At 41.1% G+C, this 23,853-nt stretch overlaps 1 protein-coding gene across 1 annotated transcript in view; it reads right to left on the bottom strand.

Annotated features, from left to right (window-relative positions):
• The window catches only part of THSD7A (thrombospondin type 1 domain containing 7A), a 352,561-nt gene that overhangs the window by 52,879 nt on the left and 275,829 nt on the right, over nt 1-23,853 (bottom strand). The window contains exon 14 of the mRNA XM_026649434.1: nt 21,944-22,207. Coding sequence (XP_026505219.1) covers nt 21,944-22,207 — 264 coding nt within the window. The remainder of the gene's footprint in view (nt 1-21,943; nt 22,208-23,853) is intronic.

The raw sequence follows: 23,853 nt of genomic DNA, 5'->3' as shown, positions 1-23,853 counted from the left end.
TGACTCTCTAAACAATCCCCAAGCTTTTCAATATCTTTTCATATAGAAGTTTTCCAGGTCTCTAATAATTTTAATTCCTCCTCTTTGAACCCCTTTCTATTTCTGTTATATCCTTTTGAGATAAGAGTGAGGCTTGAATGGCATTGTTAGGTCAACAATTTGGCACCCCCTTCCTTTATTTTTTTTTGAGGCTTCTATCTTGTTCTCCAAAATTTCAGTTTTCATTAAATGAAATATCTGTAGCCATTATGGTTCTGAGAAAACAAACAGTATTTTCAACGTTAACGGACACAGTGATGGCAGCCTGAATTTGTAGAGAGCCTGAAATACTAACTCTAAGGTGCTAACTCAGGTGCCTAATGATAATTTAAATGTCAACACTTATCTATTTCACTGCTCATCAAAGGAGATAAGAAAGGAGAGGGACTTTCTTATTATGATGAAATGTGCAATACATTCATTTTAATACTACAATTGAGTGGCACTTGAGATACACTTACTTTGTTTGCAGTTTGACCTATGGAGCCAAAATGCCAGAGGGGAACAGTGGAACCTATGGGACATTTGAGTCCCACCAGAGCAGAAGGGGCTTGGCCAGTTCTGGTGACTGGTGTGGGATCATCTCATCCTGCTTCTAGAGGATGCAGTGAGACACTATGTGCAGACCCAGGTAGACATCATTACATTGGTCACACTTAGGTCATGTTTTCAAGTTTTCTTACAACCATAACCAAAAAAAACCCCCACTTAGATTCTGATGTCATGTCACATGACTCTGGGGGCCATGTGCTTTATTCCACCTCTGCCCCTGGATGCATCCAAACCCAGTGAGAGGGAGCCAAGCCTCAACATCCAAGCAGAGCATGCTCATGATCACACTTTGAGCAACTGGACAATCTACTGTGAGTGACATTCATTTTAGCTTGTCTTGTAGGTGGAGCCGGGCTTGTGGGCAAAAAACCAACCAGACAACACACTACTTTTTTCATTTCCAATTTGGGTCTGGATAAGAGTGATCAGAACTGCCCACAATATTCCAAGCAAGAGTATGCTATTTATCTACATAATTGCATTATAATATTTTAGTATTAATTTCCCTCCTGTTCCTTTTGCATCCTAGCAGTTTCTTTGTTTTTTTGTCCACCTCCGCATGCTGATAACCTATCATCTTCATCAACTGTGACATTAGCAACTCTATTTAAAAAATTAAACTCTGAGTGAACTGTCTTCTGCCGAGTTCTTTTCTGAAGGCAACTAACACCAAACAATTATGTGCAATATTAAAATGCAGGAACGTTTGATACATTTTATTTCCAAATATATTTGTAGACACTTTCCAGCAATGTATGTTAAGAACAAGGTGCAGTAGAAATAAGAATAATAAAAAAACCTGTACAATTAGAATATGCACATTTTACCTGTACACTCATATAAGCTCTGAATTCTGGTTCTAGTTTTCTATAGCTTGCATCTGCTTGGAACTGCTAGCTGGTTAAATATCTTTACAGAGTATATCTTGAATTTGATCTATGTAGAGCCGTCCTTCAGAGAATGTATCATCTTTAAGATGTCAACTACCTCACAGAAGTGAATTATGAACTTGTTTATTAAGTAACTTTTGACATTCAACTGACTGACTGACCAAATGATTCTTTATGAAAGGCACATTGTTTTAGACACATTTTTGAAAATCGTATGATATGCAGTGGTATGGATTGCCCTGCAGCAGAATGGGTGACATCGATTATGGATCATGTCTGGGTTAATCTTGGAATTCAGATGTGTCTGACCTCAAAGCTCCATCCTACACTAAATGTTAATGCATAAAAATCAAATTGTTAATCTTCTACAGGATGCAACGAGCACTTTAAGATGGAATGTAAAAGCCAGACATCTGATTTCCATATTTTGGAATATTGCAATTTGAAATGAATCATGACCAGGAAGTTAAGAGAGAACAGAAAATAACTGTCTAGCAGGATTTTTTTGGCTCGTTATTAAAACATGAGGAGTTGTTTTATATCTCTAAGGTTGAGTTCATTGACATCCTAATCTACTGGATGCAAGCTTTTATCTACACTAGTTTCAACATTACTTTTACATAATCTTGCCCACATAAAACTATTTCTATTTTTAACAGTAACTCTCAGTTTTAGTGTTTGTTAAATTTCTCTCTCTCCAATTAAAATCTGGAAGAAACAACTTCATCTCATTTTAGATAAATTATTCACTTTTTTCAGCAGATAACTTCAATCAATCTAGACTGGTTCAACTAGCTCATTTATTGAGACTCTAGGATAAGCCTCCAAAGTATTTTAACTTTGCCTGATTGTAACTCAAGGGATTCAATTTCTCACCATCTGTCTCAGTCACAGCTTCAGGCACTTTCAGATGTGAGTGCCACAAAACACCAGTAGAAGGTTGGGGGTTTGTGTGTGGAGTGGTTACTGGGATAAGAAAAGGAAACTTCTGGGAACATATTTTCCTAAATGACCTACCAGATTACCACATATTTAGCTTTGTTTCCCGTTTGTTGATACAAAATAGGAAAATAAAGAATTCTTCTAGTGGGATAATATATGTAATACATTGCATGTATGTAGCTAAAAAAACAAGAAGAAGCACTTTTTCAATTTTACACTTAGATGGCATATCAGACAAAAACATTCTATGCAAGTCTGACATTTTAATTACTTTCAACTGTATTTAAAAAGTATAATTATCCCCCAAAATGGCAAATGAATCTGTACTACAATAGCCTGTAATGATATAACATGTAGTAAAAAAATCTCCATATGCTTGCACCATTCAACATGAAATGTTTTAAATCACAATGCAATAAAGCCATAATTGTATCTAATACCTGAAATTCTTTACTATATTTTCATAGAGGATTTAGTAGGCAAATTACCATATTAACACTATGTAAAAAGTTTGTGTGACCGAAGCACTACAATTCTTTACACTTCTTAGTCCGTCTTCCACTCAGAGGATGCACTTTCCTGGCTAGTCAAGTCCACGGTGCTGATGGAGACTTCTCTACAAGAGTTGCCTCTATCCTGCCTCCCCACAGGCAATGGCACCAGCACCCACAAATCCCCTGGAACGATTTGGTAGTGGGAACTTTTGAATAACAAGAACTGAAGGTAGAGAATAAGAGGGGACTCTTAGTCATTGAAGACATGGGAGAAGGAGGGTTTTTGTTGTCACCAGAGGGTAGAGGAGGAAAGCAGGGAGTCACCAGGGAGGAAATACTATCAAGAGAGGAAGAGAACGAGTGAGTGAAGACTTCTAGCCACTGGTGGGAGATAGAAGAGTGTTCGACAGAATATGGGTCCCCAGCATTAGCAGAAAGAGGGGAAAGGAAGGAGCATTCCAGGTGCAAAGAGGTCTCTAAAGGGAACAGAGAGACTGAAGGCCTTTCCAAGGAATGAATGGAGTTTATGTTTGGGGAAAAGAGGCAAAGCCTGGGAGATATTAAAGGGAAAAGAGGGAGAGAGGAGGGAAGACAAGAAAGAACAGACAGGGATGAAAGGAAGAGGGAAGGAGAGCAGACAAAGGAGGGCAGAAGGTGGGTATGATACTTTCTCAGGGTACCGGAACTGTAAGTTATCTTGTTACCCCTCTGCCTCAGCAAGAGAGAGATTTGCTGATACTAGACTGTGTGACAGCTCCTGATACTCCAGTGCATTAGCCAGTCCAACAAACTCTTCAGGACTCTGCCAGCCCCTATTTCACCTTGCAGGTAACACTTGGAGCACTTCAGTTAATGACTCCCCTTGTAGAACATTGCCCTGCAGAATCCAGCCCCTGTCACTGGACACTCTCAGAAATTACCAACTCCACTGTCTCCAAAGAGACAAGACACTCACCAGCCTCTTGGCTTCATGGACGATGCACACTTTACTTTAATATATTGCACTGAGATGAACTTATAGTAAAACCAAGAATAAGTTTATTAATAAAGAATAGAGATTCAAGTGATGCTAAGCAAGAGTAGTAGAAACAGAAAATGATTACAAATAAAACAAAAGTACAAGTGACTAAAGCTTAACAGGCTACAATTCTTGACTAAGGAGGTCTCTCGCCAAAAGCCTCCTCTCAGTGTCACAAGCTTTCCCCTGGCCAGGATCCTGTGTTCATGGATACAAAAAGCACTGTGGTTCTTGCTCCCTCAGTGATGGATAGCCAGAATGTCCTTTCCCCCACAGATAGTCAAATAAATCATTGAAATGTATCCTTTGAAGTACACCCCCAGACAAAATTCCTCTCCCCTGCAGTTCTTCAGGGTGCAGACTCCATGCTGTCTATGCTGTTCTTCTAATCCTTCCGATAATTTACTTTTCCTGTTGACTCAATATGGACCTATAATTTCCATTGTCTCTGGCTACCCCTGCTCCATTTACATTCGACATCTAGGCAGATAGGAAAGTCAACATTCCTTTGTCTACGGAACCTTTAATCACCCTGCTTGGTTTGCTTGGTTTAAACGTCTTTTTAGTATAAACATACAACTTCTTAACTGTTATTTGTGCACACATCATACAATGATCATGATGGCCAGTATGAAATAAGTTTTCATTTGATATCTCACAAGATATTCTTTGTAGATAAATACCATGGAAGCAATGTGTTAGGCGTAGAGAGTTGTTCAGGCCAGACAGGAGTTTCTTTTACATGGCAGTGAAAGCTCACCGTGTGGCAATAAGAGAGCTCAGAGGACAGACTGAATGGGGAAAGACAGACATGAGATAGGAAAGAAAAACAGAAAGAGAATAAGTGGAAACAGAAGAAGAAATAAATGGAGACAACACATCCTGCCAGAAACAGACTTTTCTGCCAAGCACAGACGGAAAATGATGCCCCAAGAACTGATTCAGGTATCTCCTGACCTAAACTAGGGAAACAAACAAAATAACCTCCTTCCCAACTAAAAATAAAAGACAAAGAGAAGTAAGTATGGGGAGGCCATCACATTGTTTGGCATTACAATCTTTGGAAATTGTGTCAATTTTCAAAAATATTTAAGAGAAAAATCACAGTGTCTAACTAAATTTGAGATCTGAAAGTCTTTGCCAAACTAATTTGGTCTCTTTAGCATCTTTTCTTCCTCTCAGTTCCTTCTCTATTTCATCTTGAATCATCAGCCGACCCAGTGTCTAGCCAGGGCTAAGCCACAAGAGACCTTTGGGACATATGCAGGAGCAGCCATCAACATCATGATCTCCTCCAGCTCCCCTTGACTTCCTTCTGCAGTGCTCTATTCCACCTCTTGGCATCCCAGCTGGCCTGCACATTATCATCAGATTTATCTTGCACACTTACAGCTCATACTCAGAATACTAATAGAGAATCATTTGTAATTAATCCATGCAGTAAAATAAACAATTAAATAAAAATATTGAAAAAATGGTTACAAATTATACATTCAAGGAAACTGCAATCTGCTTGTAGATATCTATGTGACCAGAGAAGATTAAATTAGATAAATTGCCTGTAGAAAATGATTCATTTTACTCTATTCTCCAGTCTTCTTATGCCACTTTTCATCAAATGCATCTCTGAAGGCGTGTCATCACCACCTACACATTTTTGCATGTTTCACATAGACGTGCTTTCACATGCTGCTCAGGCACACCTATCTCTTCCTTCTCCCTTCTTTACTTCATCGGTACAAATATATTCAATGCAATTCAAGCAAAAAAAAAAATTATGAAGCCAAAGAGATAACAAGTCTCCTACACTTGGAATATCCCAGTGTTAGCTACCTAGTTTATAAAAGGACAATTTTAAACTTGGGTCTAGGCAACTAATTCCATATTTAAACACCTAAACAAGACCCTATTTCAGCAATATATTTATGTGTAGTCAACGAGACTACTCATATGCTTAAAATTAGGCATGAGCTTAAGGACTTTGCTGAATCAGGCCTAAAGTGGATGATTTCCAGAGATGCAGAGCACCCAGGACTCCCACTAAGGCTATGTCTACATTTGGAGGTGGCGGTGTGATTCCGAGCTTGAGTAGAAGTACTCAGGCTATCTTTCACTGAGCTAGTGCATTAAAAATATTAAGGATGTAGCCACAGTAGCATGGTCAGTGGTGGCACGGGCTAGCTGCCATTAGCATGTACCCATGAGGTTCAGGTGGGTTTCTACTTAGAGTGACTAGCCTGTGCCACTGCTCACTGATCCCCATGCTACTGCAGCTACAGCCTTACTATTTTTAGCATGCTAGCTCAATGAGAGCTAGCACAAGAATGGCTACTTAAGCTGGGGATTACTCCCACAGCTCCAAGTGCAGACATACTCTGTGTTAATCAGAACAGATGATGCTCAGCACCTTTGAAAAAACTGTGCTTTGTTGCTTAGTTTTAGTTGCTTAGTTTTAGTTACTCATGTTTGCAATTTTTCACCATGCTGTAAAAATATCAGAAAATTAGGAGAAGATAACTGATGCTGATCAGAGATATGGAGAACTTATATATAGACAGGGCTGGAAAGTAACATGTAGATTCTTTTAAGAAAAGGACAACTAAACTAATCAGGATTTAATCATGCAGCAAATTCTGATCATGAGTTTATGAAGTGGACATCCATCTACTATGAATTGGACTGAAATTACTAAACAACCTCATGTTTACCATTGAACCAACATTAACTAGCAATGTCCTTCAGCCACTACCAACCTGGATTCAAACTTGTGATAGTTTGCCCCATGACCAATTTCCTGAGCCATTTGGACCACCAAGTAAAAAGTTATTTAAGGATATGATGGAAAATTGTTACAACAGACTTAAGTGGACTTCATCCCTTGCCTGATGACAAGGCAGTCAAAGTAGGTGGACTTAAGATTCTTTCTATTTAAAGTGCTGATGTCTGCATGTAAAGTCTGACTCCAATTGGGTTGAGTTTGTTGTGCTGTAGCTTGGAATCATTATGGATGTCTTAAAAACTTAGTATTTGGAGATCAACACAGCAGCTGGCTAGGTATTACCCCACGCATGAGAGCAGAACAACTATCCTGCTTCTTTCTTGCAAGTACTGCCCCCTGCTTCCAAGAGAGAAATTGTGGCACGAGAGTTTTTTATGCTATATAATTTGTAGAAATATATCTTTCTTGGGATTGATCTTCCAGGACTGGGAGAAGAGCACAGCTGTCTACATTTCTCCTGGCTTTAAAAGGTATTTGTTCTTTGTCCAGGTGTGCTTATATTTGTGACTCTGTCACAATATCCCATGGAATGATAAATTGCACTACAGCATGTCCTTTTTCTTATTTTCAGGATTACCTTTCAAGACTTCAATGCCAAAGAACAACTGTTAATACTTAGTGATCTTCTGCATCAGCAGTTCTGTCTCTGGAGGACTAAATACAGGCTTCATGTGCTCTCTGAGTTGATGGATGTCTCCTGAGTCTGACCCATTGACAGAAAGAGTATCTTGGCACCAGCAGTAGTGGTGGCAGAGGATGAGAAGGCAGCAAGGTGTATTAGATTCATAGATTCATAGATTCTAGGACTGGAAGGGACCTCGAGAGGTCATCGAGTCCAGTCCCCTGCCCACATGGCAGGACCAAATACTGTCTAGACCATCCCTGATAGACATTTAATAGTATGAGCAAGAACAATCTATCCTACGACTGTTCTCTTGCCTAGAACTTGCCAAATTGCTCCTGGCTACAACATACTGTTGGCAGCTATTTTTAGACTTACGATCAAATGCAGTGTCAAAGGCAATGTCTATGCCAGTATTTGAGCTAAAGCTGAAGGATAATGCTTCCATCTGCCTTAATGTATAATTCAAGTACATTTATTCAAACCATATTTACTAAGCACCTCTTTTTGAATTTCTTGATGATGACTACAGCATCATCTCAACAATACCCCTGCCTGGCCACAAAGATGTTCATGTAGAAAATGTTACAAATGAATAGGCAACATATTCCAAGACAGCATACAAGTTGTATCAAATACAGTACCTTATATATACCATACATATACCATATGGAAAAGTAAAATACATGCCCTAATAGTGTTTATAATAGACTTAAGGGGTAGAGCTAAGATGCAAGTACACTAGCATTGTATTAGATATAGACTTAGATAAGAGATTGCCATGGAAAGAACATAATGTGTTTTATAAAGGTATGCTTAATGAAAAACAAAAAAATGTTTCATCTTAATTTCTACATTCTTTATTTTCCTTTTACAGATCTATATTGCTGTAGAGTAGTTTAAAAAGGAAAAGACAAAGAGAAAAAGAATTGATAAAAGTAGACGCAGCAAGTTATAAACTTATGTCTGAGACCACATGGACATTTTTATAACATTTGAAATTTGGCTATCAGGCACATGAGCAGTTCAATAAGAAATTCCTTGCTTCACATAGATACTCTCAACAGATGTTGCAAAAGATATTCACTGATACACAAATATTTCTCTATAATCCCCTGCATAAGCCTTGTAGCCATAGACTGCTTTGTAGAGTCAGCACAAATCAATGTATCTCATTTAATTAATGCTAAAGGGGGAAATAATCTCACACTAATAAGGCAGCAGACAAACTATCCAGGACTGGTTGATTGTGCCTAAGGTCTTAACAATAAACTGACATGAATTAAGAAGGGTAATACGACCTATATAAAAAAATGTACAACAGTTTGCCATGCTAGCATGTTGACTCCCTATATAAGAGAACATGTCTCAGTTTATGTGGGTCAGGAATCATAATTACTATATGAAGGAGAGAAACTAAATACTGTAGAATAAATAAGGTGGTTTATATGCAGTACAGTAGCTCTTTGCTTTTCATGATCAGGATACAAATACAAGAGTGTGTGTTGGAGAAAGTGAATAAGGAAAAGTTATTTACTTGTTCCCATAATATAAGAACTAGGGGTCACCAAATGAAATTAATGGGCAGCAGGTTTAAAACAAATAAAAGGAAGTTCTTCACACAGCGCACAGTCAATCTGTGGAACTCCTTGCCTGAGGAGGTTGTGAAGGCTAGGACTATAACAGGGTTTAAAAGAGAACTAGATAAATTCATGGAGGTTAAGTCCATTAATGGCTATTAGCCAGGATGGGTAAGGAATGGTGTCCCTACCCTCTGTTTGTCAGAGGGTGGAGATGGATGGCAGGAGAGAGATCACTTGATCATTACCTGTTAGGTTCACTCCATCTAGGACACCTGGCATTGGCCACTGTTGGTAGACAGGATACTGGGCTGGATGGACCTTTGGTCTGACCCAGTATGGCCAGTCTTATGTTCTTATGTTGTTCTTACAAGTTTTTTGTTCCCACAGCAATTATAATTTAAACTTTAAAGGAGCCACACAGGGATTTTGCACTTGCTATTTACTGTATTAAATAAACCATAATAATACTTTGGTAAAAATGTGTTCAGTTGTTGATGACATGTTATTTCCTCAAACTAAAACGAACACCAATGATGACAGAGATAGGCTACAAAAAGCAATTGTGTGTTTTGTAAAGAAAAGGCTGCAGTTCAATTGCGCGTTATATTTTCCTACTTTCCCAGCAAATTACTGGAACCAATATTGAAACCAAGCAGAGATCAGAGAACTAGAAAACAGAGGGTCTATGTCCACAGTGAGAGAAATGGAAAAATATCTCTTTTATATCTATCTATCTATATACAGAGAGAGAGAGAGAGAGAGAGAGAGAGAGATCGATCTACAGTAAGCATTGTGGACATAGCACTTTCCTGAGTGACCATAACTTACTCCCTCGATCCCACAAACTTACCCTTACTCAAAGCCTTTACTCAACACCATGCTTCCCTGGTCCTTCTTTTCATGTCAACTTAGACCCCTCAATCTGAGCCACCTGGACTAAAGTATGGGCAGTCAATGGCCTCTAATAAAGAAATGAGTTGAGAAAATGACTGCACCACAACTAAAGGTGGGGCAGAATTTGTGTGGGCTTACCCAAAGAAGGACAGCTTTGCTTTGTGGTTTGGAGGGGATGGGGAGAGGAAGAAGGTCAGAAACTACTGCAAAAGGTGCTCCGTGATCAACTTTGCAGCAATGATTCACCCCTCCACCCCCAGGAATGTGCATAAAGGCAAGAAACCTGGGTGGTAAAAGTCTCTATGTGAAAGCAGCGAGGAAGCCAGCACCTATCCTCCCTCCCCTAGTAGCCAGCAAGTGGAGGTGAATGGCAGGCTGGATTTGGACCTGCTGTGGGCATTACGCTAGTCACCCCTTTTAAATGGGGTCTGGGAAGGAATTTTTCCCACACCACCAGAATTGGCTTCGGTGGAGTGTGTTTTTTTCGCCTTCCTCACAGCAGGGTGTGAGGATGGACTTTTTCTGGTGAATAGAAAAGGTGGTAGGCCATATGTCGCAACTTATTTTGTAATATTGGGCGGACGTTCAGTGCAGGTACTCCATAGTGAGGGCAGCCAGTGACCAGATAAATGGCCTGGTAAAGGACTTAAAAGGAGGTACTGGATAAAGAAACAGAATGGGGGAGGGGGTTTGGGGACTCCCATGACCGGTACGGCAGGGAGCCAACCCTCCCTCCCCCCATTCTTATAGCCCTCCTTAAATCTCTTGCGAGGCTGGTGGATCGTAAGGTCCAAGCCATGGGTCGGCTGGAGGACCTGGATGGAAACAAAGTGGGACTGGTGTAAGACCCGGAGAATTGATGTGAATAAGCATGGAATTGCCTGCACTGTACACTTTATCTGCCGGATAGTCCCAGACATCTATATAATAAAGTTGCGGCCTGATTAAAACCCATAACAAGTCTCCTGTCCTTCTTGTGGTATACCCAGACAATTAGACTCTCTTTCTCTCCTCTTCTCCCTTCCCCAAAATATACGCTGCACTGTCCTACCTGCTTGTGGCTCCCTGAGTCCTCCTCCCATTTCCAAGAAGAGACCCGTCGTACCTCTGCTGCCCACCCTAAGAAGTGCTAAATAGGGCTTCCTCTTCGCAAAGAATGGATGGTTCTCCTGGTCCTCCCTGTAGCTTACTTCTGCCTGACTAAACTCTGTCCCATGCTCAGGGCATGAGGCCACTTCATTGTCAAATTTTCCCTAACTTAGTCACTCCATGCCTCCTCGCCCCTCCTGTTTCTTGGCCTGATGGAAAGGATGAGACCCACTAGGTGAGGAGACATACAGGTCATCGGTGTCACAACCTAGCCATTCTCAGAAACACTTCACTTTGCCTGGCACAGCAAGATGTAAAACACCCTTAGATTTATCCAGAGGTGAAAGTAAGCCCGTACGCCCCGGTACGGCATACTGGCAAGAGCCGGTTTGCCGTACCCTGACGGCCCGGCTTCCCAAGGCGGCAATTTAAAGGGTCTGGGGCTCCCAGCAGCTGCTGGAGCCCCAGGCCCTTTAAATTGCCGCCAGAGCCCCGTTGCTGGAGCCCTGGGGTAGCGGCAGCAGGGCTCCGGGGGTTATTTAAAGGGCCGGGCTCCCGCTGCCTCTACTGCCCTGAGCCCTTTAAATAGCCGCCAGAGCCCCGCCGCTGCGACCCCAGGGCTCCGGGGGCTATTTAAAGGGCAGTAGAAGCAGGGGAGTCCTGGGCCCTTTAAATAGCCCCCAGAGCGCTGCTGCCGGAGCCCTGGGATAGCAGCGGCAGCCGGGGGCTCCAGCAGTAGTTTAAGGGACTCAGGGCAGTAGCGGCGGCCGAGCCCTGGCCCCTTTAAACTGCTGCCGGAGCCCCTGGCTGCCGCTGCTACCCCTGCGGGGGAGAGGGGGGCACTTACCGGTACAGGGTGGGCCAGGGCTGGCTCTGACCCCCCCATCCCCGCCCCTTCCTCCTGAGGCCCCGCCCCTTCCAGGGGCCAGAGCCGGCCCCAACCCAGCCCCGTACCGGTAAGTCCCTATTTCTATTTTCACCCCTGGATTTATCAGTTTCCACACATTTTTTCTTATCAAGAAAACATACAGAAGTTCCTTACATGATAAACAGACTGGGATATTCTAGTGAAATAAAGAAGGGCACAATATAAGACTTTATGCAGAACTGAGCATAGAATTTGTTGTCTCCTACCTGTGTCCTCTGTTACTGAAATTTAACCAAAAATTATAACTTAATTGTCAGTGAAGTACTGTATTATTGCAAAGGAGATAACAGACTCACAAGCAAACATGGGGTTTATAAAAAGCAAATAATGCAGACAAACCTGGTAGCTTTTTTGATTGAATTACAAAATAAGTAGATAAAGATAACGTGAAATGTGTCCCATATTTAGAGTTCAGTAAAGTATTTGATACAGTACCTAAAAAAATCTACCTGTACAGGAAACAAATAGCTCAAATAAGTTTGGATATGGGCACTGTCAAATGCATAGAACAAAAGCTGAAGAACTACGAAGATTGATGAGAAGCTGCAGTGTATATTAAGCTGGTGAGTGCTGCCCAATGGGATGCCACAGGGCTCACTGTTAGATTTGGTGTTATTTAGCATCTTTATTCATGCTCTGGAAAAAGGAGTAAACAGCACATTGAAATTCACAGATGATACTAAATTGCAAGGCTTTGTAAATTCCACAGAGGACATGAGAACTATACCATGGGACTTAAGGGAAACTGGAAATATGGGCAACACATAAAATGAGATTCAACCTCAAAAGCACTAGCTAATACACCTAGGGAAAAATAAACCAAAACACTGCAACATAAAATGCTAATGCAACACAGATATTCAATAGAAGTGACAAACATATATAGCAATTAGAGATGGAAAAGTCCTACTAAAGTTTATTTTATCCTCTTGTAAGTGCAGGAATATAGCAGTCTATTTGCTAGTGGTACATAGTGGGGAAAAAAGTAAGGTTGAAGGTAGACAATAAATTAGGTAAGTCCTTAGGAAAAGGAACAGTCTCTTCCTATGTGTATGTACAGTGCCTAACACAATGGGATCCTGAAGGCATTAGTGTAAGATAAATGGTAGTAGCAGTAGTCCGGAGAAGCCTACAGTGCAAATACTTCATTTCTTGCACATCTGAAACTCCCAGTGAGGTCATTGGAGATTCTGGGTGCACAAGGAATGCAGGATTAGCTCCAATGTGATTCTCACCTGCTTCTGTCAATGCATCACATCATTAAGATAATGATAATGTAGCTCTTAAATGAAGCTGGAGAGACCTGACCACACGTAGGATTCTGCATACAGCTTGGGGCCTTTCCACAGTAGAAGGATGTAAACACATTGGAGAGAATTCAGAGAAGAGCACCAGGATTACTGAAAGCCAAGAGACACTGATTAGTGAAGAAAGAATAAAAGAACTGAAAGCAAACCTGTAGGTTTGCCAACCAACAATTGAGGCAAATGATAAAGATCCACAAGTGTTTCAAGGCTGCGAACACCAAAGAGGGATTCCAAATCTGTAGTCAGAGTAACAGGATGAAATTGAGAAAAGAAAAAAACATGCTGAATGTCAAGAACATTCTCTCAATGGTAAAATCGATTAAGCTAGAACAGCCTCTTAAGGGATGTTTCCCAAGGGATGAATCTCTTGAATAATTGCAACTAGGCAAGACAAACCAGTTGACAACAGGTTGAGGATAAGTCTTTTCTGGTTTTTAATTCCTTTGATTCCAGGAAAAAATTTAATAAAGCTTTGATGTGATATTAAACTTATTGCAATAAGAAACAATGCCATGGGCTGTAACTGTTTTATAATGAACATTTTAAAAACAAAGCAGTATATTTGATTATGGAAACAAACATCTCTGCCATCAATTACCGTGTATAATACATAGACACAAGACCCTGTGCACTCAAAATGACAGTACCAAATGGAAAATTGTGTGTGGCGGGGGAACCTCTTGAGAAAATTCTGAATTCCACAGCCATAGAATCGGAGGGTACATGGGGCAGTGCACAGACCTATTGTTTCAGGCTGTGTGCTAAGGAAAACACCATTGAATTAGTTTACACTCAATTCCAATTTTTGGGTTATTTTTGCAACTATAAGGCTAGAATAATAACTTAAACAAAATGAAAGCTGAGAGTCTGTAGCACAATTCAAGGGCAAGGGGTGAATTTTATGGCAAATTTAGCAGCCACAGAATTGCAGAATACATGGGGGACTGAATACAGGACAATCAGGGAACATATCATGATAGGCAGGGCTGGTATTTATTAAGGTTGCCTGATACTTCCCATTATATGACACTGTATTCAATTGCTTAAGACTTTACCAGCTTAGTCATTTGGGCTAAATTTTCCAAGCTTGTTGTGTACCTCAGGCTAAATTGTTCTGGAAATTTTCAGCCAGAACAGTTCAACTATTTCCAAGAACAACGCTAGGGAAAAATACTTGGTTTTGCCCATGTTAAAAAATACTGACAACTTTTTCTTTGAAAGCTCTTGTAACCCCATGCTTCAGAGCAGGGACTAGAATTTTAGCCTTTGTGTCAGAGATGTGCCTGTTGTCATCCCAGTGAAAATCTGTCCAAATCTGGCCACATTATAAGCCTCTGAAAAAATAGCAAGCTCAGTAGAGATTTCTTAGATTTCAGCAGCTAAATTTCCTGAAGATTCCACCTCCACTAGTCATGCTCAAGACTGGAGCTCAACAGGACTTTCCTGTAATTCTGGGATTCTGCAGGGCATGCTGGGTCTGGGTGTCTGGACTGAGAGCAGAGAAACTTTCTCTCAGTGATGCTACCCCCTCCCCCTCCCCCCCAGCATGGAGTAGGAAGCTGCCTGATTCAAATGCAGAAGGGACAAGAGGCCGACCTGTGGGAAGAGGGTAAGGAGGATTAATTTGGAACAAGGACTCTTTGGTTGAAGCCTTAGACTGGACGCCGGCAGGGAAGGAAACTAGGACTGCCTGGGCAAGAAGACTAGATCTGGGAGCTGGGGACTGGTTGAGCAAGGAGACTGGAAGCTGGGGCAGAGAGAAAGTAGGGAACTGGGACTGAAAAGCAGTGGTGCAAGGGGAAGGATGTGAGAGGAAGACAGAGGAGGGGTGCAGGGGGAGAACTGGCACTGGCTGGGCTAAGGGATTACGACAAAGAGCTGGGGGACGGGGAGATAAAGCGATCAGTTGAGGTGACCAGGGAGGGAAATTGGGAGAAGGAGCCAAGGGAAAGGGGAATGTGAGCAGGCAGGGGGTTAGGAGAGGCCAAGACAGGGAGAGAGACACAGATGATGGAATTGCCAGATGTGGGAGTGAACTGGGACTGACTGGTCAAGGACATAGGGACCTGGAAGTCCAGAGGCGTGAGACTAGGGCTTGCTGGGCAAAGATATTGGGACTGGTGAGGAGAATGGAACTGAGCTGAGGAGCCAGGGATGGGGAAAAAGAGGTCTGGGACAAGGAGAGATTAGTGGAGAGAGGGCAGAAGGGTTAACACTGAAAAAAGCATAATTTATGTAGGGTCAAATCAAAAATGAAATTGTTTTGAGATTTTCAGGAAAATGAAAAAGTCAAAAAAAATTGTGTTTCCAAAATTTTCAGTTGAATTGTGGGCATTTTGACAAAAACAAGGGAGGACTAGATTTACAAAATGGCTTGGGCATGAGGGAGGGAGGAGGTGACCTCCCTTATAACTTTTAGCTCAGTGGTTAGGGAATTCACCCAGGATGTGGGAGACTCTGATTTAATTTCCCCATCTGTGTGATGAGGAGAAGGGATTTAAATATGGATTTCCCACCTCTTAGGTGAATGGCCTAGCCACTGAGCTATAGAGTCACTCTCATTCTCTCTGTGTCCCAATGCATAAACACAATGGAACAACTTCAACAAGAGAGACTGAGAGTGACCTACAGCAGAATATCCCAGAGTCCATATTTCCAAAACATTTTGATTTGTTCAGTTCGATGAAACTATTTGGCAAACTTGACACAAATTCACAAATAGTTTCAGGTCAACCAAAACTGCATAGTTTATTTTCTGAAAATGTTTTGCCCAGCTTCAGCGAAATGTCCCATTCCTCTCTAGTGCTGGTCACATAGAGGGTGACAACCAACTACTGCTATCAGTGCATTCCATTAGCTCAAGTGTAAGAGGTCTCTATGGTGGATTCTAAAGGTTCCAATCCTACTGAAGATCCATGTGGGTGTCAAAATTCTGCTGCATTATGGAACTTCTGTTTATTCAGGATGCTTTGTTTTGTTTTTAACTTAGAAAATAACCTGCTAAACTATGTTAAAAGAACATTTTTAAGGTTGTCAAGTCAAGTTCTCAAAAGTTAGGTTGCCTGTTCAACATTATTCAAAGGCTGCTCTGCAGACAGAATTATTAATTTACTCACAGGATTTTCTATGGCACTCATCACTATAGTATTTGAGTGCTTCACAACATTAATGAATTCATTTTCAAGAACACCCCTATGAGATGTACAGGTATTACCACATTTTATAAATGAGGAATAGAGGCACAGGGAAATTAAGGTCAAAAGTATGCACTAATTTTGGGTGCGCAATGTGAGATGCCTAAGACCTGTTTTTTCAGAGTACTTAGCATTATATAACACTTCATAATTCCAAGCACATAGGAGTCTCTAGGACTATCAAACTGGAACCTTTCTTAAGCACTGAACTGTTTTTTAAAAACTATATTATATATTTTTTTCACCACAATAGGATGCCAGCTATGTTGATGAAGAACCACCTTTATTCAAGAAACCAGGGGGAATCACAAAATGATACATGCATAGCTTGGAGAGCAGCTTTTACCTCAAAGTGAGTTCTGTCACTCTTAAAGTTTGCAAAATGCTTTCAGATTCTTGGATGAAAGGCATTATTTATAAGTGCAAATTATTGTTATTAAAAGTAATTAACAAAACTTAAGGGGACTAAAATCAAATTAATAAAACAACCATGTAAGAGACTTGAAGGTACATGGCCCAACCATGAAAGCTGATAAGTAGGCCACATATTCCTATTAGCTGTTCCATCTTCCTGAATTAATTTACGATGAATTTGTAACATGATGTGGATATTTTTATCCAAGTGATGCTGTTGCTGTTCCTGTGCTACCAATGTAGATATAGCTTCTTAAATTAAAAACGAGTGCTCAGCAATGTCAGCTCAAAATTGAAGTCTACAACACAATGATCAAATCCTCTGAGCATGAAGGCCAAGCATGAGATCACAAATTGTTGCTGTCAAGGTTATGGGGTGAACTGCATCTGAGACTCCTTTTAAGTCCCTCTTGAGTGCACCCCCGTAGGAGACAGGCCTGGCTTACCAAACCTCGCTCTGGAAGGAACCATGTAGTCCAACCACTCTCAGACTGGATCTCTGGGTCGCAGCCCTCCTTGTTTCTCTACTGTATGAACATGTCAGGTCCAACTGCATTTGGCAGCTGCAAGCCCTTTCACTCTGGGGACCTGTGACCAGCAAGCTGATTAAAGTGACTCAGAAGCAGCATCTTCAAAACCATTCATCCCTCCAGAGGCACAAAATACACAGAGCAAGGGGTTAAAAAAATAAAATCTTTCATTGCAAGTTTTTTTAGTTCCCCTCAGCCAACCTAACTCCCATCTCTGGCTGGGAGAAACAGAGAACATGCTGCAAGCAGGACAGTCTAGTTTGTGTGTGATCCCTGACCAGCTTTGCAGCTTCCACCAACACTCTTTGCACAGCGTCTGGTCACTCACTCAATCCTCACCCTTTTTTAGACTGGGGGGGGGGGGGGGAGGGCATCCTCTGATGTCTTATTGTTCCCTTCTCTTTTCAGCATTGGCAAAGCAGCTATGTTACCAGGATTGAGGCCAGAAGTCGCCTCTTCACTGCTATAAACCTGGCTGTTATGTTTGTGTGTTTGTTGGGATGCTTCTTTTTTAGGCATTGTTTTACTTTTCCTGCTTGCTTTTCCTCTAACAACCCAGTTTGGTCTAATTCCATAGAAAGAAATCGATCATAAGCAAAAATATCATATTTATAAAAAATACAGCTATTTCCTACTTTGTCACAGTTGCCAGAAGACTTACTAAGGTGTTTTACATGTTAAAGAGCCATTGTCAACTTGAAATATCACATTTCTGGATAATTCTTTTTAGCCAACTATATTTACAAGTAATCCCCTACAATTATCATAACTAAAAGAAGCCAGAGAAAAATATTTGAACCTCAGTATATTACTCTGTGCATTTGACAGCACACTAGGAATAGTCAGTTTCATTATTTCATTGAGAGTCATTTTCACTTCCTGCACTAGCATGTTCACTATGGAACACTGGTTGGGGATGGAGGGGCTCACATACATGCTCCTCCCCAGATGCAGCAGAGAGCTACTGTTGATTCTAAATGTGGGGACAAGAGGAGCAGAGAAGTAACAGGTTCTGGGAACAGGGTGGTGTTAGAGAGGCTCCCCCACATAAGTCCCTAGATGGCCTTTGCATGTTGTTAGGAGGTAATGTCAGCATGGGGTAGCAAAGGGCCCCTTCTGCTAGCATAGGAACTGGGGTAATGGAAACAGGAAGGGTGCGATCAGATAGTTTCTCTCTGGAACACTTTCATAGTTCCCAGGGAGCAGTGGGTGGCAGGTTCAATGTGGGGAAGAAGGAAAGAGATGTCTCCACTCCCTGTGAGTCTTGTGAGGACTTCCTTCCCCCGACCCGCACCCTCCCAGGCCTACTCCAGAGCTCCACACACTCGTGGAGGAGTACTAGGAGGTGAACACTTCCCACTGCAGAGAGCTTTATGGGCTAAGACAGGGGGAGTGTGATCTTCCCTCCTTGGGACCATGGAGGAGTCCCAGGGAGCAGCTGTAGCCTGGCTATGAAAAATGTGGGTAGGGATGGACCTGGAACAGAGATCTTGATTCATAGAATCCTGCAGAAAATCTGCAGCCCAACCAGGGGAGAGTGGGGAAAGGAAGGGTTTGTTTTTACTCCCCAGAACATGGACAAGTCCCAGCTACTGCCCAAATGGGAATGAAGTAGGCAGGGACCAGAAAGGACTCCTGTGAGCAGCTGCTGCTGAGACTGAGTGGGGAACTTCACACTTGGAGAACACGGAGTTGTATATCTGCTTCCTGGGACCTGGGAAGGGTGGTTGAAAGTGGAAGCACCCCTGTTTCTGCTTCCACGGCCAATGAAAAGGAAGAGGCTGGTAGGCAGTGAGTGCACAAAGAGAAGGGGCAGGAGGGGCAAAAGAGAAGATGAGCTCAGTTCATTTGTTATCGTGCCTCTTGGGCTTGACTCGCAATCCACTACCAAAAAGCCCTTTAAAAGAACAAGGAAACAGTAAAACAAGTGTAAACATTGAAAAAAAAACCCCAAACCTCTGCCCATGCTACTGAAATGCTGCACTACTAGAAAATGGAAATATCTGAAACTAGTCAATTTCTAAAAATTCAAGAAGAAGATTTCCTAATAAGAATATTTTGGGCCCTGGTCTTACACCGCACTGTGAAGCACAGAGGGGAAGAAGAGAAAGCATGAGCAACAGAGGCAGGGCGCATTGACACAGGCTCTTTCCCCCCCCCCAGGCATACGGGCAAAGGAGTGTGGGTGGTATATGGAAGGGAGTCAGTGGTGGGCCGATTTAAGTCAAATCCTGCCCCCACTTCACCCAAACATAGTGAAGAACAAAGAGTTATTCCTGGTCTTTACCAAGATTAATCGAAGAGCCTAACTTCAAGCAACTGCTAGTGCATAAAGTTCTGAGGTAGCTTCCCCTTTTGTACCAGGGCAGCAAGCCCCGATTTCTACAAGTGCAGGGTTGGGACCTTTCCCTGCACTAGAGACAGCTGAATACCATCCTCTTCTGTCCCTTTCTTTGCCAGTTATATCAATCACGTTTCGCAGCATTCATTGCATCTACAGATTACAGAATAACTCCTGCATCCTGTGCAAATTTTCTTTTTTAACAGTTTACAGACAACTTGACAATATCCATCCTTCAATTCAATGATTATTGGCATGAGACCCCTCTGGCTTCTCCTGGACTCAAGATCTTTTATTGTTTTATACTTTACACTGAATAAGGTCTCTAAAGGCTCAGAGGTTTTTTTTACGTTTTAAGAATACCTACTTCTTAGGTTGGGTTTCTCAAGCTCTCTCAGCTCTAATTAACAGATCAGAAATAAACACACAGATCTGTGAAAATATTTTGCAGGGTCACAGATGATGATGAAAATAAATCATCAACTAGTGACTTGCTATGCATAACAGCCACAACAAATTAAAAACGTGACCTAACACATCAGTAGCAAAGTAGAAAATGGAAGAATTGCACTGAGGTTAAGTCTGTATTTTATAATTTTCTAAAGATGGCTTCATGGTCAATTAAATGCTACTTCTCTCCCTCCTTAGTAAACAGACAGAAACATTCAGATAATTGGAACTAATGTGATGAGAAGCTGAGTGCTTCCAGCAAAGTGCCAAGTGCTCTCAACTCTTTTTTAATTCAAAGAGAATTAAAAGCATTCAGAACCCACCAGGCTCAAGCATCTCCATTTGCCACATTTCTGACTGACATAGTCAGGAGTTTATAATTTATCATGGGTGAAGTTTGACACAGGAAGGCATACAAATAATTATAATCCCTTTCATTCATTTAATTTTGTTGATTGGCTATTTTAAGTATCTTTCAGTAATTAAATCTATGATATTTTTGATAGCCCAGTTCTACTGTACAAACCAGAATACACAGTATAAGCTCAACCAATGTTGACATTCAAATGAAATGGTATACTGACATTCAATCTACGGGATTTATATCACTAGAATGTATATAATCCCACACTTAAATGTAGAACAAAGTACTCTTTAGCCAATGTAAATCAACATTGCTCCATTGAAGTCATGAAGTCTGATTTACACCAGTTCAGGATCTGGCCATAACACTACACATGTACAGACCCTAGGCCAGCAACCATTTTGGAACAAATCCTGCCCTCGCCACACATTCAAGTGGGCAATGTGCAAAGCAAGCAGGATACAGGAAGTCTGTGCCCCATAATGCTCTGTCTGCGACAATGAGATGTGCGGGGAAAGGAGCAGTGCGTGGTGTGGCTAGTGGATGTACAGTTAAGCATAGCCACCTGATAAACCCCCTGTGAAGGGAAGTGGGTAGGGGATTTGGCTCTTTAGGAGATTACTACTATTTTAAGGCTCTGTAGTCAGGGGAAAGAATTCCATTCTTTGCAGAGCACTTTTGCACCAAGTCTTATTTGTTGCAGATTTGGCCCTTTGTAAACATTCCTCAATGCAAATTAAAGTTGCGGTTGTACATAAAATGAAATTGGCAAACTTTTAAGATATACTTGACTACATCAGATAAAGCCCAACTGATATCTGGTAATTCAACATAATTTTTCTTGTAAACATTACACGGTAGAACTTCAGAGTTACGAACACCAGAATTACGAACTGACCGGTCAACCGCACACCTCATTTGGAACCGAAAGTACGCGATCAGGCAGCAGCAGAGACCAAAAAAAGAAAAGAAAAAGCAAATACAGTACAGTACTGTGTTAAATATAAACTACTAAAATATAAAGGGAAAGTTTAAAAAAGGATTTGACAAGGTAAGGAAACTGTTTCTGTGCTTGTTTCATTTAAATTAAGTGGTTAAAAGCAGCATTTTTCTTCTGCATAGTAAAATTTCAAAACGGTATTAAGTCAATGTTCAGTTGTAAACTTTGGAAAGAACAACCATAACATTTTGTTCAGTTACCTCCATTCCCGAGGTGTTCGCAACTCTGAGGTTTTACTGTATTGTAACAGTCACTAATCCTGGAAGCTTAGTTACTTTATGAGTTGGAACAAGTTTTCTCAGGTCATTGAGTGTTACTCAATGTATGTTTGGTTAGGAGATACCTCTGGGGCAACATTACATGTTCCACAGCAGTTTCCTGTACTCTGTCAAACCAATAAATATTTGTTTCCTAATTCTGTCTGTACTTATGACCAACAGAGTCTCAAGAGTTACATTTAAAGAAAACAACAAATAAATGAAGAAAGAAGAAAGAAAAGATGTCTCTAAATACCGTGACTGTTGCATCGTGCTGTTTCCACAAGCCGACTGTTTTGATCATAGCATGCCATGGCCTGGTAACGATAGCCTTGCCCACATTCCTTGATATCTCCTTGTACTTTCATTCCGAGTAATACTTCCACTTTGCCCTCTGGTAAAATGCAGTCTGACCAGTTCCCCACAGGCTGAGCGTTGTACTTGTCACAAGGACAAAATTGAGTCTCGATCAGAGGATACAACTGGGAATTTTTGCACTTGTCCCTCTTCTTACTTTTTCCTGCAGGGAGAAAATAATTGTTCAGAAAGCACTTTCTATCACTGTACACAAAAGCTGGTAATTTTATTTAATGATGCCACTAAAAATAGGCTGCTCCCCCCCCCCCAATTCATCAGTGTTGTGCAATTTAATTGTTATTATGTCATACTTATTCCATGGACAACATGTGCAAGGTGGTTTTTCTGGGTTTTTTAAAAATTTTCTTTTGGTATCAAGGGAGAAAGAGCCACTGTCTGCTTCTGTTACACTATTTCAAATTATCAAAATCCTCAAATTTTATCACGTTATTGCACCATTAGTTAAGAATCACTCTTCTTGCCCTCTGATGGAATAAGCTCCTTCTTTTTATTAATTCCAGAACATTGCTGCATTTTTTCAAATCTCTTCTAGCAACTCATTTATTCTCCCCAACTATTTAGCCACCCATTTTCTCCTATTTGCATTTTTTAATCTTCTCTGTAAAGTTTGTTTTTGTTTAATTTTTTGTTATTTGCTCATATCTCATTTGATTGTCCCATTTTTAGAAACTAAAGAGCCTTGGCAAAATCATTTTGTAAAGTAATTATCTGTCAATTAGATGATAATATAAATGAATACGCTGCACTATTTTCCTTGTCTTTCAAACATGTTACTAACAGAAAATGAAACACTAAAAGCACTAGGCAGGACATTATAGCACACAGTAATTACACTAAATACTGTTTTAGTGTAGTACAGGGACAATGTACTGTAGTAAGGGGATTTCTCATTCGGTGGCTTCATACTGAAAATGTGTGAGTTAATCCCTCTTTCTCCGCATCTTTTCCCCATGAATAATTAGGGCCTTTATTCTCAGCTGTGCAGATTGGGTTGGATAAGTTTGCAATATAGAAGAATTGATTCACCAAGGGCCAAACCATCCCCCCAGCACCAAGTCTGAGTAGCTGAACTTGGCATAGGGAGATCCACAGAGACCTATCAATGCCAAGGCTGGTTGGCAGTTCTGTTTTTCTAGTTTCTTGTTTCTGGCTTTAAGGTAAATTTCTAGCCATTTTCTTTGTGGAAGTAACACTGATGTAAATTGTTCACCAGAATTATAAGACGGTCCCTGCCAGTCTTCCTGAAGATTGAGAGTTATTCGCAGTCCCTCCTACAGCCACCCATGCGTGGCCTTTTGGGACCCATGACACTCATGGCTGTAGGCCTTCTGATTTTGGATGGTTCCTATCACAATGGAGGGTGCTGGTGCCTATGTTGCTATTGAGCACCCTCCCTTCTGGCTTAGTGAGTCCCAGCTTAGCTAACGCCACCATGGGGCAGAGAATGTGGCTTCCAGCCACAAAAGGGGAATACTTGATAACATAAGAGAAAGCTTGATGTAATGGATTAAACAAATGACTGTGTGTATTAAGACTCACGCATTGACATTGACTCAATCCAGGGAATTAAATCAGTCATTTAACGTTTTCTCTTTAGTTTCCCCACCTGACAATGAAAGTACTCCTTACCTACCTAACTGAGCTGTTATGATGACTGATTAGTTAATAGAACAGGAGTACTTGTGGCACCTTAGAGACTAACAAATTTATTTGAGCATAAGCTTTCGTGGGCTACAGCCCGCTTCTTCGGATGCATAGAATGGAACATATATTGAGGAGATATATATA

Source organism: Terrapene carolina, unplaced genomic scaffold (genome assembly GCF_002925995.2).
Source record: "Terrapene carolina triunguis isolate 2854851 unplaced genomic scaffold, T_m_triunguis-2.0 Scaffold84, whole genome shotgun sequence".
Classification (NCBI taxonomy): Eukaryota; Metazoa; Chordata; order Testudines; family Emydidae; genus Terrapene; species Terrapene triunguis.
The sequence above is the reverse complement of the archived record's forward strand: the minus strand, read 5'-3'. Positions and strand labels throughout refer to the sequence as shown.